The sequence below is a fragment of the Anarhichas minor genome, unplaced genomic scaffold, assembly GCF_050575085.1.
Source record: "Anarhichas minor isolate MPS153535 unplaced genomic scaffold, ASM5057508v1 ptg000136l, whole genome shotgun sequence".
Classification (NCBI taxonomy): domain Eukaryota; kingdom Metazoa; phylum Chordata; class Actinopteri; order Perciformes; family Anarhichadidae; genus Anarhichas; species Anarhichas minor.
Genome location: NW_027466582.1, coordinates 8109309 through 8128911, shown reverse-complemented (window position 1 = coordinate 8128911; position 19603 = coordinate 8109309). Strand labels below are relative to the sequence as shown.

Sequence of the window (19603 nt, the reverse complement as noted above, 5' to 3'; positions counted from 1 at the left end):
GCTGGTATCCTCAATCTCCAATGACGAGTGACTGTAAACAAACAAAATAAAAAAAGTTGAAACTCAATGTTCTGAACTTCTGCAAAGTTCTATGACATCCAGGATAAACACACTTAAAAGAAGCTTTGGTTGTGCAACTGTGGGTTCGCATGTGCCTCACATGTGTTAACATATCAGTGCAAGTCTTTGAAAAAAGCTAATATAACAATACCATACAGTTTAAATGAACAGACTTGCCTATGTGATGAGCTGATTACGTTAGGTGAAGAAATGAAGCTAAGACAATGGACCACAATGAACTAACGTTCAACACTAAAATGAGTTTGATCTGCTCAATAATAGCACAAGTAAACACAAGTTACTAACGGTTCATCTTAACACTGTAATTGGTGATTAACTTTACTTATGTTACCCAATGTCACAGAGCTAGCTTCAACAATATTAGCAACCTAATATAATGAAACAGACCGAGTGAAACGTTATCTGAGATGTTACATTACATTACAGTCATTTAGCAGACGATTTTATCCAAAGCGACTTACTGTCACGGGAGTTCACGGGTAGGACCCAATAGCAAGATGTTAGAAAAATTCACGCGAGACTGGTGTAAAAATCATTGGACATTTATTCTTTGCGAAGAAGGAGAGAGGGTTGATTCACATACAGAATGTACATCAAGACCGCTCGAAGATCTGTCTCCGAGTCTCTGATATTTATACTAAGTAAACAACATGCAGTGGGCTGGCACAGGGTAACACATACACATTTTGCGTTTCATAGAGGCGTCTACATATCTGGATACTTTAACAATTCGTTCTAGTACAAAGGTCACTTTCTCGTAAATCATGGTCGCAAATCAGCCCTGCGTAAGCATTGACGCTTTCTACAAGTTTATTATCATTCTTATTCAGGACAAACAGCTGAAGTGTTCTTTCGGCAATCAACTGCTTCTTAATAGACTAAACATTTGCTGAGAAATGTGTCAGTGAAAGTTCACACAAGGACACAGGCCTTAAACACTACAGAGGACATGAGCCTATGTTAAATGTATAACATTCACTAATTATTAAACGCATACTAATTAGTCATTTAGATTTTTTCCCAACACAAGAGCACAGGAGACAGAGTCCGGTGTAACAGTTTTTATTTAGCCGGAGTAAGAGGTCAGGAAGGTGTGGAGCGCGTGGTCCGACACCGGAGGGCAGACAGCTCGACGGTGTGAGTCCCGTGGCTCGACACCGGAGAGTACGCAGATCGACCAGTACTCTACACCCGTAGCAGAGAGGTTAGTCCGGGAATAGACAATGGTGGTTCAACTTACGGAACAGCGGCAGAGGCTACCGAGGCAGAAGACAATACGGACTGACAACCCAGGCCTGCAAGACCAGGGTTGATATGCTGCCGGGTAACGAGCCAGATTGTCCGCAGCTGTGCATCCATCAGGGCTGTGGCAATGGGAGGTGTCTGGAGGCAGGCCCGAGAAAACAACACCAATCACATGGCATAACAAAACAAACAGGGGAATGACAGACACATGAGGAGAGGAGATTGGGGGAAAACAGAGGTTAACACACAATGGGTCAGACAGGGATCCTGACACTTACATGTTAACAGTTCAATAACCATGAAGACAAAACAATACTGGAGACTTTGAATTTCGGGTGATAAGCTTAAGTTACCTCGGCTCCTCGGTTGATCTCCACATGGCTGTGCTCAGAAGGATGAACTGAAGCTGTGCTCCAAAGTCACGTTCAGGAGCAGTCGGTCACGTCTTGTCACTCAAAAACGATTTTTAGGCAATGAACAGTTTGAATAATAAAAAATATTCTATCGTCATTACAGGGACATTAACCTAAAATAGACAGTACGATGTAGATGGATTGTGATTCACTGAACTTGTATAGTGAAGCGTATTTCCACCACTTCACAGAAAATACTGTATTATGCTGATGAATTACAGTAGTATGCTGTTATTGTTAATTGACAGAATTCACTATTAATTTACATGCGAGGGATGAACATTTAACTGTATGTTACAGTTATTATGAAATACTGTAAGATGCCGTTGAAAATTGTTGTGGCAAAATGACGAGAAGAGACGGCGAATTGAAGTTGCAACCCAGCGGGAAGTGTTTTAATAAGCACAAGCCAACATTAAACAAGTTCAACAAATCTAAACAAATCCAATGTATTACTTTTCACAGATTACTCTTATAGTCAAAATTCACCCCCCTTCCAGCAATTCATTACAGTGTAGCATTATGACAATTGTGGGATGCGAGAGACTTCCTTCTGCACCAAAAGATACATTGTGTTCACTGTTAACAATCTTTAGTCTACAGTGAATTACAATGAGCTGTATTTTTTTAAAGGAGACCTAAATTGGGATTGGTTGGCTCCTGTCTCTGATCCTTTTACACGTTTTTGTGACTCTGTACATCTAACACAAATTACAATCACCGACACGGTCCTATCGTAAACATCCCAAAAAAAGTCAACGCTCCTTGACTTTTTTTTAAACTATTGCTCCACACAAATATAAAGCCTCTGTTGTATTTGCAAATGATGTCAGCAATCACTATGTAATTGCTGCGGTGAGAACCTTAAATCAAGCTAAAATGAAGTATTATGAGCACGAACATTTTTTTATCTTTTTGTGAGCAAGCATTTTTACACATTCTTTATTGATGTGACTGGGAAAAAGTGTGTCTGATTCCTCGTCTTAAAAATTCTTCTGACTCTCAAGAAAAGTTACCTTTTAAGTTTAACTTTACACCTTTTAATGAATAAACAGGATGGTCTAAAAAAGATATACATCAGGAAATTAGCTGGCCGGGATGGTTTAGATCCATACCTTTTACAGATTTCTTCAGAGAATCATCACAATGTGTTATCACCGCTCAGCAGATATTTGCTGTTTTGGACTTTGGCCTCTTTGATGCATATCATGAGTCCAAGCTGAAACATGTACTTCCAAACCTGCTCATTTAGGGTATTCCTCAACATATGTCTATGTAAAACATGATTCAAGATACAGGTACCCTATCATAGACTGACTAAACATGATACAGCCTAGAGTATAGTCTTCCAGAGTTTAACCCACAACCCAGCATGCAAGACAGGTGTTAAAAAGGTATTGATATTGTTGCCTAATACAGAGAGATAAAAAAGGCTTATCAGGCTGAGCTAAATAGCAATACTGTTCTCGATCTCAGAAGGCTGCATGTATATGTAGGGTATGTCAAGCTGCAAGTTTCTTGTTGAAATTGCTTCACTGAGTTTGGACAACTCTGCTTGGAATTTCTTCATCATCTGCTTTAGAGCAGGCTCTTGGAATCGTTCATCGGGGTATGAACCCATGAGAACCTGCCAAAAGCACAAAATCAAACAGTAAATCAGATTGACACAGTATTGTGCCTGGTGCGATTTATTTTAAACACTTCAAATGTGGACGAGCTATAATGAATGTTTATCATCACCAAACCTACCTCGTCAGTGAACTTCTCTGAAAGTAGCCAAACCAGTGCTGAAAAGATGACTGTCTGCTCAACATCTGGGAGGGTATCCAAAATAGTCTTCATGCTTGACTGCCCCTTAGTGGTTGGAGGAGGTTTGACCAGCAGGAGTGACTGACTTGGCGCCCAGCCGTAGTAGTCGTACTAAGTTATGAGAGAAATTTCAATATGTAACAACTTCGATGGAAAACAAATTCTGTAAACTTATTTTAATGTCAAACATTACATAAATTATTATGTAAATCTACATTGGGAAGAAAGAAAGAAATGGAATGAATAATAAACAGATTGCAGACCTGCCAAATGTTCATACATTTGAATTGTTAAAACAAACTTACACTTGATCAAACATCAATACATATTCCATTGTCCCAACTAATTACCTGTCCATTGTTTACAGCAGCATGTTGACCCGTCACTGTGAAGATCAGCATGGTGATGAATTTGATCACCTCCTCGACAGTTTGAAAGCTTGCTGGAAACCCTGTTGGTAGCACAATTACTGTGAGTTAATTATTGGCAATCCTTATCTTCGTTAAATATTAAAGGCTACTATTAAGATTTTAATATATCTTGTGTTTACAAATGACGTCACAGCATGGGTTAAATACCTGAGGCTGTGTTTCCTAAGAAGCCATGTGTGAATATCTCACTGATCCATTCCTGCAGCTCAGTGTCTTTACGTACTTCACTGTCTGAGGGATAGTAGTACTCCACTACTGCCTTCACAAACCTAGTGAACACAAAATAATTAGATTTCAAATGTTTGTATGTGAACAAGACTGAAAGACTCTCAGCTGTTGCTTGTAGAATAAATCGGTCTGGACATATGTGATATTTATTGAAAGATAACCTGTTGATGATGTTCCACAGCTTCAGGCCATCATCTCTGTAGTAGAAGTTGGGGATGGATTCCAGTCCTCGTGCAGTGATGTTCTCTGGCAGACAGAGGGAGCTGTAGGTCATTTCAGAGAGAGCCTTTGCCATGAGCACCATCTGTCCGTCATATCCAAGTGAACTCTAATAAATCAGTAATGCACAAATAGTTACCATGAGACACATTTCTTGAAATAAAATAATTATGCATTGTTAAAAAATCAAAGGCTAAAAATATGTCTTGCAATGGTGCAATCTAATTGGAGTAGTTGGAATATTCAGAAATATGTATTTTACAGAGCCGTACTTTACTGATAGACCCGTCAGGTCCAAAAAGATTTGCGCGGCCTCTAATGCTTATGTGCAGAGTGAACCGGAAGTGTGGCAACAGCAGCTGATCAGACAAAGGGAAATATTTTAAAAGTCATGTTACAATGCTTATTTGAGTAAACAACAGGCAGCACATCTTGTTTGTGTTGATCACCAAAGTAATCCGTAAGCTAACATTCTCATTTCAAATCTTATTTTGGATAGAACATTACAGTTATCTAAATAAAATGGTGGGGCTGGACTCCCAAACATATCTTGGTCTGCACTATTAAGACCGTCGCTTACTAGAAAGACAAACACAATTGATTTACTCAGGAAAAGCGTCTCTGTTTGATGTGCCTTTCAATGTGCTGTCTTTTCCATACAAGACTATGGCTATACTTTCATATGTCATGGCATATTGGAATGGTTTTGTTAATGTAATATATTGGAAGGATAGGGTGTTTATACTCAGTTTATACGTTTAAGGAAGTGTCTTTCATAATTATTCATGATTATTACCCTACCAATCACTACATGCATATATTCTAAAAAGACACAAACACAGACTGCTCTTTCTGTGATGAATATTCAGATATACATATTTTGGCATTTTTCTTTTCACACCAAGAAATTCTGGCAAGAAATTTGCAGATTTGTCATTGACCATATCTTAAAATACTTCATCAACAAAAAGTCAGATCATAATTTCAGATCAAGGGAATAAATAAAAGAAGTACACCAGCACCTTATAGAGGGGATGAATCACAGAGAAGCTGCGGAGAGCGGCGACATTATAGGCCTCTGCCAGATAGTGAGTCTTCAAGAGGTGTTGGACTGCTTGATGATCAATGGAATCAGCATTTTTAATAAACATCTTGGCAAGCAGCCAGTCAGTTTCCAGGTCACTGGGCAGGAAGATGGGGTTCAGCTCAGAAGGTTGTTGATGCAACTGGAATTTGATTTAAAAAAACATATTTAGTTAAAATAGTGCAACTGGACTTTTGGAAACATAGTAATGTACTGTGGAATGTAATATGATCATGTGACAAGACCTGTATTGCAATGGGCATCAGTTTGTTTTCTGGGTTCACGTAGAGCAAACAGAGACCAGGAGTCACGTGCAGAGGTTCACCATTATAGGCTCTAGTGGGTATTCCTTCCAACTTCTTCTGGTCAGAGAGGAATATATTGCCTTTCTGTATGGGAACGAAAGACAGAGGGAAGAAGTGTTTAAGACATCAATAGGTTTCACAGATCCAAGAGATGTGATATTGGGATGAAACACAAATATCGTCTCCAAAAGCAAAGATTATCTCCAAAGTAAAGCCACTCTGCTTTCATACCTTCAGCTCCTTCTGCAGAGAGCTTCCTTTTTTCAGGAACGGCTTCACCATCTCCTCTGTGACTGGAAAGTTTGGGGGAAGCTCTGAGCAGCGCTTGATCACATTGGGATTGAGTCCGTTCAGAAACTGGAATCCAAAAAACTCATCTTCCTTCCAGTGTTCTGAAACATACTCTGGAAGAATTGCAAATATGATATTTAATATAATATCTAAATATCTATCTGATGTCTAACTTTTTTGAAGTACATGTTGATCATAGTCATTGCTGGTTTGTTCCTGAGAGATTTTTACTTTGTAAAAAATGAATTGTTTTACAGGAACAACATCCAATCTATCTAATTGTTAACTAATTTTAATGGAGAACATTATGTCATTGATATTTAAGATACAGTAGAATTTCATTCAAAACTGACAATAGATGTTGGAATGGTGCTATCACACAGGGCTTCTGTTGTTTCTTTAAATTATTGAACCTTTTTTATTAGACCATATTTCAAAGTAAGTTCATAATCATAACTATACAATAAATGTTATACCAAATACATATTTTAGGAAATTATTATATTATTATCTATGCGTGTGGGTGTGTGCACGTGTGTGACCTAATCTCACATTCTACTGCTGGAAACAGCATTATGTTTTGGGTGCCCAGTTGTGGCAGTGGTGACTCATGCTTTCTTAAAACACCTTTTTTTGCCTGTTTTATATTACCATTGACTGCTTGCTGACTCCTCACTTACTACTACACGTAGTACCCCAGGAAGGGCTGCTGGTGATTACACAGCCTATAGGCAGTTTGGCTAACAGCTAACGGTACTATAGTACACACACAGCTGAGTACATCGGCGCCACTCAGCTGCTGCTACGCAGTCAAACAGCATTGCATATGACGACTTTGAGCAGATTGCCTGGTACACTACACTCGTTATCGAGATTGAATGAAGTGTGTTTACGTGTCTAAATGGGGGGGGATAGCCAATTATGGGTTGTATTCAGTTGTTTAGACACACCTAGCTGATATCTACACTCTGCTGAGTGCACCTTTCTAGTTAGAAGTGTTCCTTGGGTTTACATTTTGGGATGATTTTACATTTTAGATGGATTACAGATATATTAGTGCCGTGTATCAACTTTTCTTAAAGTGCTTTCATACATATTGTATTAGTATCAAGCAGTGTTGTAGAAAGAACTGTTGTTACATTGGAACTGATGATAGTGTCTGCCAAATGCTCATATTCAGTTCTTATGAAATGATGACAATGACATTATTGTTGTGAGTTGCGCTGCAGATGTGGATAATGGGGAAAAACAATCTACCTGACATAGTTGTCTTTTTCCACGTGAAGATTTTTTTCATGTCTTCAATGCTTTCCCATTGTTCATGAGATCCAAGCAGCCCCTTGCGCATCAGTTCACTACCACTGAAGTAAGTAAAAAAGAAAGGTATCCAGAATACATGATTAAACATTATACTGATATTATTGTTTCAAATTTACTTTTTGTCTCAAAACATAGAAAATGTGACTATAATCGAGCCTGGTTGTGTCCATTTTATACTTTGTAGACCTACGTTTCCCTGCTCATATTCTCTATTTGGTTTGATTTGGACTTAGAGAAGCGGATTTCAGCTGGGAGCTCAGACGCATTAATGAAGTGGCTGATGTGGTTTAATCCTTCAGCCAAACGTTTCCATCTGAAAAACAAACCCACAAAAAAAAACAAAGTTAGCAAAAGGCACGTATAATTTTCTCCAGATGAACTTCTGAGACCATAACAGCAGCTCCTGGTACATACTGTACTGCACACATAAAAGCTTACTGGTAAAAGCTCTTCTTGAGTATCAGCTCCTGTTTGCGATGGTCAATCAACATGGGATGGTCCTCCTCAAAAGCCTTCAAGGCTGAGGCATGAAAATAACATAACATCAGTAAAGTTTTAAAAGACAAAATTGACAAACTCAACAAAACAAACGTGTGAAAAGTAGTGATATCTATAAATCTCAAGTATCTTTAATCAAATATTTTGGGAACTTGAAGCAGACCTCTCCCTCCTCTCAGCTCCACCAGTTCTCCTCCGGAGATCCATCTGTAACAGGGGAAAAGAATGGCTTCTCCTTCAGGAGTCGTCACCACTATTTTGGAGAAGTACCACTCATCTTCTGGGAGGATCAAAGAAGGATCTTTCTCCACCTTGACCAGCAGAAGTTTCCCCAGAGACAAATTGGTGCTCATGGTGTAATTCCCTGTCTGGAAATAAGCATTAATATGAATTTAAACAAACAAATACATTATAATACAGTTTAACATGTATGTTAGAGTGTTGTCAATACACATTTAACTGATAATATTTAATATAACATGATATACGTAAGTGTCTAAGGAGTACAAACGTCCACACAGACCGGACAGTCTTCTTAAATAGTTATATTGATATTAACAAAACATTTAGAAACCTTGATCATCATCTAAGTACATGATGATAGACAACCATGCCAACTGGCTGGTAAAAGCCCTTTATAGAACAAATCCTGTCTGGTAATATTTAAAATTCCAGCTTTTAAAAAGCAATGAGTTAGACTCTGACAACTGAATTTAAATGTATTATGTGACTGTAGCACCACAAAGATGAAATGCCATTAGATTGTGTTTTTAGTGTGTGATTTTAAGTTGCATGGTGTTGGTGTTACACGTTAAATGTTAACTTAGCTAAAAGAAACAATATATTCATGCTGTGCATGAAGTGTTGTTTCTGTCTATGTTTGTACTTGGGGTGTAGACGTTTGCATTGTGACTGGTGAGCTTTTCCCTCGATGTGTATAATAATAATAATTTCCTCTTCATTCACAACACTCAGCCAACAAATTATATTGTGAATGTAACGTTAGCTCTCAAATGCACAGTGTAGTCCTTTCTGTCTACTTCTCTCTGAACAATTATTTCCATTTCCATAGTGTTGAAAACGTCACTTTGACAGGCAACAGTAACCAAGGGGGGTGGGGTTTAGTGAAGGGTCAATTCATAATTAATCTGTAAAGTTAACCAGGTTTTGTGTTACACACTTGATTTTTAAAAACTGATTATACATGCACTTTGATTGTAGGTGTCGGAGTATATAAATAAGCATCAAAATAGAGCTTGTTTAACGCAACACAATGCCCGGGGAAGGATCCCTTGGACCCCCTGCAGAGCTCCAGGCTATCTAGTCCGATAGGCCACACCTTGAGGAAGAATTTGACAACTCATAAATTAGTGTGGCGCACCTTATAAAAAACCAAATGTGAACCTGAACTCGTCCGTACATTTAATATACTAAATTTAGAAAAGTATGGATCAAATGTATAAGTGTCACATAAAACTGTCCAAAAGATTTGTGCTGAACAAACTCAGTTCAGCACGTATGTTGATATAGGCAAGCATCTAAAGAGAACATATGTCTGCCAAGACTGGACAGACTTGGTGCCAGTGGGACCAATGAAAAGTATAAACAATAACTATATAGAAATAGCCAATTTTCTCGCTGATGGTCTCATTTACTTATGTAGGTCATATAGAGGCATCAGTATTAAATTGAGATGGTTGCATAACCAGTAAAATGATCCTCACAGTAACTTAAAGTGTATTAATTACATAAGGGTAAACATTTCTTTAATTAGTCATGAAGAGAAATACTACCCCAGCATATATGTATGCACGAACAAAAACATTACTTTGTTCCAGACCTAATTTGAGGATGTTCAACAGGATTCAACTTACTTTCCCAGTTGTAAAGCCGATGCCAATGTTGGCCAACTCAGTTCGCTCACTCTGCCCTTCAGTTCCAAATAAGGTGATGAATATCTGGTCCCATGTTCCTGCATTGTGCTTGTCACCTGTTGTGACCTCTAGCTTGTACTCAGTCATGGTCAGTCTGTGGAAACTGTCTAGAAAAAGAAACACATTTAGATCTCTAAATTGCAGAGTGAATGCTCCAATTCTCTGCAAAAATGCATTAATGACACTGTATATGTATGTTTTGATACCACTTGTTCAAAACCTTTTTATATTTGTAAATAATTCATTTACCAAAAGCTTTTGATAGTTTTTCTAAACTCAATTTCTTTTGTCAACAGGTATCAAAAAACATTTTTAACACTTAACTTTGTCTAGGATTATCCTGTTTACATTACTACAAGTGTAGATAATCTACTTTTATACCATGAGGAAAGATAAGGAAAGTTCCTACCCATACCTTCAGATTGAAGCTGTTCTGTGAACTGTGTTCCTGCTTGTTGGCTCTTATAAGCTCCTCCACCCTGACTTCAACCTTCTTACCTCCCTCACTGTGTGTTGACATAAGAGGTGTTGTAACTGTCAATTAAAAATGTTGTTTCTTGTTTTCAGCTGATATACGTGTAGCTGTGTAGAGGGTCATGAGCAGCTGAACTAAACCATGCGTTATGGTCCTACTACTGACATTCTATACTACTACTACTACTACTACTTGCACAGGAATATAAATAAGGGACATGGACAACAAAGCTGGACAGATAATAAGAAATAAAACGTGTATTTACAAGTCAAGTGTTCTGTAAATCGTAAACAAAACAAATTGTGCACATACATACCTACTGTTAAGAGATTGTAGAAAAATATGAAAGCATAAAAGTATAACCATTACAACATATAACTTTTTTACACTTTTTATAAGTTATTATGTAAGAAAGTCTCTCAAGCCTTATATAATTCATCCTGTTCAAACAGGATCAAACCGTTTAAACATCCTGTTGTTGATCCAGAAACAGCAGGACTCATGTGTGAGTGATGCATGATTTTGAGGTGCCAGCCTCAGACGAGCATAAAAGGCAGCAGTAGAACTCAGAGAAAGAGCTTCTTCTCCAGTTGTAGAGACTGGACTACTCTTATTTTATAGAAGACCCTGTGAGACATTTCTGCTATCAGAAGACAGCTTACAGTGACTGATATCTTTTGCACCACTTAGACTTTCATTGAGTTGAAATTGTTTAATGTAACTGTTTTGAGAAAACTGTAATAAATCCACAGCCTTACCATTTGTAAGTGTCTGGGACTCAAACTGAAGACTCTGTTTTTTTAGATTAAGTTACCCCTCTTCCCCTGTCCCGGAAACTTGTGATATATAAGTGACGACTGACTCTACCAGAGGAGCTTCAGGTAAGTTCCCTGGGTGATGACTTGCCAGTGTTAGTCAAAAATGGTGAGAGAACTAAAGTAGGCAATAGTAAAGTATAGACGATCTATGTAACTATTCATACTGGGTGTTAGTGTTACATCCTACTGAGAGCGCCTCGGGCAGGCATGTTCAAAGTCCGGCCCGCGGGCCAATCACGGCCCGAGGTCAGATTTTATATGGCCCGCACCTTCTGTCTTAAAATGCATTATTTATGGCCCGCCAGGGGAGGTTGAGATCGCAATATTTTTTTCACCGAAAACCGAAACAACTGTGTCTGCCTAATTTGTCATGAGACTGTTGCCTTGTTTAAGGAACATAATGTAAAGAGACACTACGAGACCAAACATGCTAATGCTACAACAAGCTATCAGAGAGCGACCGTGCGAAGCAACTCCAAGATAACGTGGCCACACAGCAGCGGTCCTTTTCACATGAAAACATCATCAAAGTAAGCTACGAAGTGGCCATGGTAACTGCTAAACATGACAAACCTTTTACGGAAGGTGAGTTTATCAAAGACTGTTGTGAAAATAGCAGAAAACATTTGCCCCGAGAAGAAGACAGAGTTTGCTAATGTTTGCCTGGCTCGTAACACTGAAGAGCTATCATCAGATACTAAGAGACAACTTGATTTGTTTCTTTAGCCTGTTTCATGTGTGTTGAACTTAAATGTTAAACAACTTTCCATTACCCTCACTAAGTCATATTTAAGATTGTCTTGAGGTGAGAATATTGATCGGTTTCTATGTAATTAGCTTTTAGATGGCTTGTTCTTTGTGTTATCGGACTTTCAAGATGTGAAAGAAAGGCAGAATAGTTGTTGAGATGTGTTCACACATGAATGCTTACATTTTGTTACATTGCTATTTGCTGTCATTGAAAATAAAATGATTAAATAACAATGTATGTATAGGCTACTTGTATTGTTTAAAATAATGTCAGCAGGGACTGTTGACCCTTGGGTATTTTCACATTATCAAATCTGGACCTCTTTGAAAAAAGTTTGGACACCCCTGGCGTAGGGCGTAGCTGTACAAGACTCTCAGAAAGACAATAATTCCGAAATCCTAACGATTCAGCTATGGGGTGAGATAAAAGGCCGAAGGTAAATTTCCGACTCCTCAGAGGGACACGAATCCCCTAAGGTTGTTCGGACTACTGACGGAGTTATCACCGTGTTAGGTGCGATCCTGCCCTTCTTTCCGTTGGGCAGGACCCGTTCACGCTACAATATCAAATAGATATACATGGACTGAACTATTATGTACAGCATGCATATTTAAAGATGACTATATTCCGTATAAACAGTGTATAGGATGTATATTGATAGTGACAGATGTATATATTTTCAAAAGCAAATTGTGCTTCAGAAACTGTATAATCTATTACAGCAGCAGTGTATATTTTGGTGTTACTGGATTGATGACGGTGTATGACAGTAACTGTACATCAGAGTGACAGCCTGTGGGGTAGGAACTGTTCTTGTGTCTGGTTGTTGGCGTACAATGTTCTGTAGCTCCTCCCAGAAGGGAGACATTCAAATAGGTTGTGTTCAGGATGTGAAGGGTTTCCTGACTCAGGAGTATAAATCCTGATTTGAATCTGGTTGTACCTGGTTTTATAAACCAATTTATTTTCAACAGGTATCAAAAAACATTGTTAACACCTAACTTTGTCTAGGATTATCCTGTTTACATTACTACAAGTATAGTGTTTTGATCAACGCCTCCCAGAAGGGAGAGATTTAAACAGGTTGTGTTCAGGGTGTGAAGGGTGTCCTGACTCTGGAGGAGTATAAGTCCTGATTTGAGGGCAGACTAGCACCAATGATTTTCTCGGCAGTCCTGACTTTCCGTTGTAGTCTGTTTCTGACTAAGCACTTAACAAACTCCCCTTTCTCTTTAAAAAACAAACTCCCCTTTCTCTTTAAAAAATAAACAGTCACAAAAAACAAACATTTGCTTTTTAAAACCTTAAACATAGGTTTAAACTTGCAACTTTAAAGACTAGAGTTTTGGCAGACTGCACATCTTGACCTCCTCCCATATCTGTCGAATGGATTTGTCCTTTGAACAGCCGCCTGGATCAGTGGGCTTGACCTGACATTACTTTCACTCTTACCAGTAAACCGTGTGCAGAGTCGGCAACAACCCCACTCTCAATCTCAATATTAAAGTATCTCTTAATCAAATATTTTGGGAACTTGAAGCAGACCTCTCCCTCCTCTCAGCTCCACCAGTTCTCCTCTGGAGATCCATCTGTAACAGGGGAAAATAATGGCTTCTCCTTCAGGAGTCGTCACCACTATTTTGCAGAAGTACCACTCATCTTCTGGGAGGTTCAAAGAAGGATCTTTCTCCACCTTGACCAGCAGAAGTTTCCCCAGAGACAAATTGGTGCTCATGGTGTAATTCCCTGTCTGGAAATAAGCATTAATATGAATTTAAACAAACAAATACATTATAATACAGTTGAACATGTATGTTAGAGTGTTGTCAATACACATTTAACTGATAATATTTACTATAACATGATATACGTAAGTGTCTAAGGAGTACAAACGTCCACACAGACCGGACAGTCTTCTTAAATAGTTATTTTGATGTAAAAACATTTAGAAACCTTGATCATCATCTAAGTACATGATGATAGACAACCATGCCAACTGGCTAGTAAAAGCCCTTTATAGAACAAATCCTGTCTGGTAATATTTAAAATTCCAGCTTTTAAAAAGCAATGAGTTAGACTCTGAGAACAGAATTTAAATGTATTATGTGACTGTAGCACCACAAAGATGAAATGCCATTAGATTGTGTTTTTAGTGTGTGATTTTAAGTTGCATGGTGTTGGTGTTACACGTTAAATGTTAACTTAGCTAAAAGAAACAATATTGACTTACCCTGCTGTGCATGAACAGTGTTGTTTCTGTCTATGTTTGTACTTGGGGTGTAGACGTTTGCATTGGGACTGGTGAGCTTTTCCCACGATGTGTATAATAATAATAATTTCCTCTTCATTCACAACACTCAGCCAACAAATTACATTGTGAATGTAACGTTAGCTCTCAAATGCACAGTGTAGTCCTTTCTGTCTACTTCTCTCTGATATTTCTGAACAATTACTTCCATTTCCATAGTGTTGAAAACGCCACTTTGACAGGCAACAGTAACCAAGGGGGGTGGGGTTTAGTGAAGGGTCAATTCATAATTAATCTGTAAAGTTAACCAGTTTTTGTGTTACACACTTGATTTTTAAAAAATGATTATACATGTACTTTGATTGTAGGTGTCGGAGTATATAAATTAGCATCAAAATAGAGCTTGTTTAACGCAACACAATGCCCGGGGAAGGATCCCTTCGACCCCCTGTAGAGCTCCAGGCTATCTAGTCCGATAGGCCACACCTTGAGGAAGAATTTGACAACTCATAAATTAGTGTGGCGCACCTTATGAAAAACCAAATGTGAACCTGAACCTACTAAATTTAGAAAAGTATGGATCAAATGTATAAGTGTCACATAAAACTGTGTCCAAAAGATTTGTGTTGAACAAACTCAGTTCAGCACGTATGTTGATATAGGCAAGCATCTAAAGAGAACATATGTCTGCCAAGACTGGACAGACTTGGTGCCAGTGGGACCAATGAAAAGTATAAACAATAACTATATAGAAATAGCCAATTTTCTCGCTGATGGTCTCATTTACTTATGTAGGTCATATAGAGGCATCAGTATTAAATTGAGACGGTTGCATAACCAGTAAAATGATCCTCACAGTAACTTAAAGTGTATTAATTACATAAAGGTAAACATTTCTTTAATTAGTCATGAAGAGAAATACTACCCCAGCATATATGTATGCACGAAGAAAAATATTACTTTGTCCCAGACCTAATTTGAGGATGTTCAACAGGATTCAACTTACTGTCCCAGTTGTAAAGCCGATGCCAAAGTTGTCCAACTCAGTTCGCTCACTCTGCCCTTCAGTTCCAAATAAGGTGATGAATATGTGGTCCCATGTTCCTGCATTTTGCTTTTCACCTGTTGTGACCTCTAGCTTGTACTCAGTCATGGTCAGTCTGTGGAAACTGTCTAGAAAAAGAAACACATTTAGATCTCTAAATTGCAGAGTGAATGCTCCAATTCTCTGCAAAAATGCAAATTCTTAAATAGTTATTTTGATATAAAAACATTTAGAAACCTTGATTCATCATCTAAGTACATGATGATAGACAACCATGCCAACTGGTTAGTAAAAGCCCTTTATAGAACAAATCCTGTCTGGTAATATTTAAAATTCCAGCTTTTAAAAAGCAATGAGTTAGACTCTGACAACTGAATTTAAATGTATTATGTGACTGTAGCACCACAAAGATGAAATGCCATTAGATTGTGTTTTTAGTGTGTGATTTTAAGTTGTGTGACGACCCTGTGTGGCTGCTTTCCTTGCAGGTGTGGCAGAGGATCGTCAGGCAGAGTGGGGACACCTGAGGCAAGTAGCAACACTGGCCCTGTGTGCCAGTGCACTCTTTATAAAAACCCTCTGGATCCTCAGTTTGGCTGGCTCCTTCCTGAGACACCCATTTTGGCTTCGGTTAGGGTTTGTTTTTACACTATACAACACTGCATATACACTTTACACGCACCCACTCACTTACACTGTTGAAATGAATGATTTCACATGTCACCGTTAGTTTATGTTCGTCTTTTTCATTACTTTAAACTTAATAAATAATTAATCAACCGTTTCATTGAATGCGTCTCGCTTTTTTGTCATGGCCGTTCGGCCCGGTTTGTGACAGTTGCATGGTGTTGGTGTTACACGTTAAATGTTAACTTAGCTAAAAGAAACAATATATTGACTTACCCTGCTGTGCATGAACAGTGTTGTTTCTGTCTATGTTTGTACTTGGGGTGTAGACGTTTGCATTGTGACTGAGCTTTTCCCACGATGTGTATAATAATAATAATAATAATTTCCTCTTCATTCACAACACTCAGCCAACAAATTATATTGTGAATGTAACGTTAGCTCTCAAATGCACAGTGTAGTCCTTTCTGTCTACTTCTCTCTGATATTTCTGAACAATTATTTCCATTTCCAGAGTGTTGAAAACATCACTTTGACAGGCAACAGTAACCAAGGGGGGTGGGGTTTAGTGAAGGGTCAATTCATAATTAATCTGTAAAGTTAACCAGTTTTTGTGTTACACACTTTATTTAAAAAAAATGATTATACATGTACTTTGGTTGTAGGTGTCGGAGTATATACTCACACGCTCACATAAGCTGCCTCTTGTGGAGAATTATCGGTAAGTCCTGCTGTATCTAGTAGTTAACATTCAGTCCTGCAGTATCTAGTAGTTAACATTCAGTCCTGCAGTATCTAGTAGTTAACATTCAGTCCTGCAGTATCTAGTAGTTAACATTCAGTCCTGCAGTATCTAGTAGTTAACATTCAGTCATGCTGTATCTAGTAGTTAACATTAAGTCCTGCAGTATCTAGTAGTTAACATTAAGTCCTGCAGTATCTAGTAGTTAACATTCAGTCCTGCAGTATCTAGTAGTTAACATTCAGTCCTGCAGTATCTAGTAGTTAACATTCAGTCCTGCAGTATCTAGTAGTTAACATTAAGTCCTGCAGTATCTAGTAGTTAACATTAAGTCCTGCAGTATCTAGTAGTTAACATTCAGTCCTGCAGTATCTAGTAGTTAACATTCAGTCATGCTGTATCTAGTAGTTAACATTAAGTCCTGCAGTATCTAGTAGTTAACATTAAGTCCTGCAGTATCTAGTAGTTAACATTAAGTCCTGCAGTATCTAGTAGTTAACATTCAGTCCTGCAGTATCTAGTAGTTAACATTCAGTCCTGCAGTATCTAGTAGTTAACATTCAGTCCTGCAGTATCTAGTAGTTAACATTCAGTCCTGCAGTATCTAGTAGTTAACATTAAGTCCTGCAGTATCTAGTAGTTAACATTCAGTCCTGCAGTATCTAGTAGTTAACATTCAGTCCTGCAGTATCTAGTAGTTAACATTCAGTCCTGCAGTATCTAGTAGTTAACATTCAGTCCTGCAGTATCTAGTAGTTAACATTCAGTCATGCTGTATCTAGTAGTTAACATTCAGTCATGCTGTATCTAGTAGTTAACATTAAGTCCTGCTGTATCTAGTAGTTAACATTAAGTCCTGCAGTATCTAGTAGTTAACATTCAGTCCTGCAGTATCTAGTAGTTAACATTCAGTCCTGCAGTATCTAGTAGTTAACATTCAGTCCTGCAGTATCTAGTAGTTAATGTTGCACCCTTAAAATGAACCGTCCAACAACACGTCCATCTTCGTTTTGCAACTTTTATTTACAAACCCCACGGTTAAGCACAAGCACATCTTTTCCTTCAGCCTGCATACATCACGTTCTCTCTAAACTCTCTTAAAGCGACAGCGCTTTCTTCTAAAGGGTCAGTACACCAACTTTCTTCCCTTTACAGTTAGCAAGCATACCGTTCAGTAGTTAATAACATTACCTACTGAAGTAATACAAATATGAATGAACTTAAACACATATTTAAAGCAAATGATTTTATATAGACACCCTGACAAATGACATATTTCAGTGCGCTACACCAACATTAAGTCCTGCAGTATCTAGTAGTTAACATTCAGTCCTGCAGTATCTAGTAGTTAACATTAAGTCCTGCAGTATCTAGTAGTTAACATTAAGTCCTGCAGTATCTAGTAGTTAACATTCAGTCCTGCAGTATCTAGTAGTTAACATTCAGTCCTGCAGTATCTAGTAGTTAACATTAAGTCCTGCAGTATCTAGTAGTTAACATTCAGTCCTGCAGTATCTAGTAGTTAACATTCAGTCCTGCAGTATCTAGTAGTTAACATTCAGTCCTGCTGTATCTAGTAGTTAACATTAAGTCCTGCAGTATCTAGTAGTTAACATTAAGTCCTGCTGTATCTAGTAGTTAACATTAAGTCCTGCAGTATCTAGTAGTTAACAGTAAGTCCTGCAGTATCTAGTAATTAACAGTAAGTCCTGCAGTATCTAGTAGTTAACAGTAAGTCCTGCAGTATCTAGTAGTTAACAGTAAGTCCTGCAGTATCTAGTAGTTAACATTAAGTCCTGCAGTATCTAGTAGTTAACATTAAGTCCTGCAGTATCTAGTATCTAACATTAAGTCCTGCTGTATCTAGTAGTTAACATTAAGTCCTGCTGTATCTAGTAGTTAACATTAAGTCCTGCAGTATCTAGTAGTTAACAGTAAGTCCTGCAGTATCTAGTAGTTAACATTAAGTCCTGCTGTATCTAGTAGTTAACATTAAGTCCTGCAGTATCTAGTAGTTGACATTAAGTCCTGCAGTATCTAGTAGTTAACAGTAAGTCCTGCAGTATCTAGTAGTTAACATTAAGTCCTGCAGTATCTAGTAGTTAACATTAAGTCCTGCTGTATCTAGTAGTTAACATTAAGTCCTGCTGTATCTAGTATCTAACATTAAGTCCTGCAGTATCTAGTAGTTAACATTAAGTCCTGCTGTATCTAGTAGTTAACATTAAGTCCTGCTGTATCTAGTAGTTAACATTAAGTCCTGCTGTATCTAGTAGTTAACATTCAGTCCTGCAGTATCTAGTAGTTAACATTAAGTCCTGCAGTATCTAGTAGCTTGAAAGCTAACGCAGCATCTGGAAGCTCCATCTTGAACTTACGTATTCTGTTGTACCGTTGTTCAAACTCAACAATGTAATCGACCATAGAGACGTATTTTTCTCTTGTGATTCGGTCAAACTCTGTGTATGCCTCATACTGGCGATTAATTTCCTCTTTCAAAAACAAAGAGTCCAACTTTGTGGGAAGTATATTCATTCCTTCATCGTCGTTTAAATCCTCAAGTTAAATTGTTTTAAACTTAGCTACAAGTCTTCCAATAGGTCTTGTTCTACCTCTCTGACACACATCAAATTTACTTAATAAATGAAAAGTTACAAATGAAAGTTTTACTAGATTATGTGTCATTTATGCTTTGGTTCGTTTACAGTGTATTTGTGAATGTCACAATAGTTTTATAGAAATAAGCATAACATAGATAAGAAATGGAAATTCCTCAGTTTTATGTCCATCGACTTTCTCAGAGCCGCAAACCGTGCCTTCAAAGGTCTGCTCCGTACGGCTGATAGCGTTGCTTGACACGCCACAAAGTGCTTGCCTCCTGGGCATGCAGGTAGTATGTAACTGCACAACAGCTGTTAGCATAGACAAGGCCAGCAATGACTGTAATTTGTTATCCAATGTTGAATTAACCACTGGTAGCTGCTCTGTGAACGGCGATACAATCATTTTGTCTAGCAATGTCACTACAGACACCCAATT

General features: G+C 38.1%; 1 protein-coding gene across 1 annotated transcript; it reads right to left on the bottom strand.

The window, feature by feature from the left end:
- Positions 1-3186: 3186 nt before the first annotated feature.
- Positions 3187-15303, bottom strand: LOC142941903 (hydroperoxide isomerase ALOXE3-like). The gene is made up of 14 exons (XM_076084028.1): positions 15157-15303; positions 13448-13652; positions 7865-7946; positions 7640-7739; positions 7364-7487; positions 6047-6219; positions 5756-5899; positions 5449-5652; positions 4699-4785; positions 4369-4535; positions 4127-4248; positions 3899-3999; positions 3489-3659; positions 3187-3366 (listed from the first exon to the last, which is right to left on the bottom strand). Exons 1-14 carry the CDS (start codon positions 15301-15303, stop codon positions 3187-3189), a joined length of 2007 nt encoding a protein of 668 aa, XP_075940143.1.
- Between the last annotated feature and the right edge of the window lie 4300 nt (positions 15304-19603).

Bases quoted from the DNA above. Each gene is read 5' to 3' on its own strand.
- LOC142941903 (XM_076084028.1), bottom strand. From the start codon at position 15,303: ATGACTGAGTACAAGCTAGAGGTCACAACAGGTGAAAAGCAAAATGCA. The intron at 5,900-6,046 runs GTATGAAAGCAG...GTTCCCATACAG, and splicing joins CTCTGCAGAAGGAGCTGAAG to AAAGGCAATATATTCCTCTC. The intron at 5,653-5,755 runs GTCTTGTCACAT...ATCAAATTCCAG, and splicing joins TGATGCCCATTGCAATACAG to TTGCATCAACAACCTTCTGA.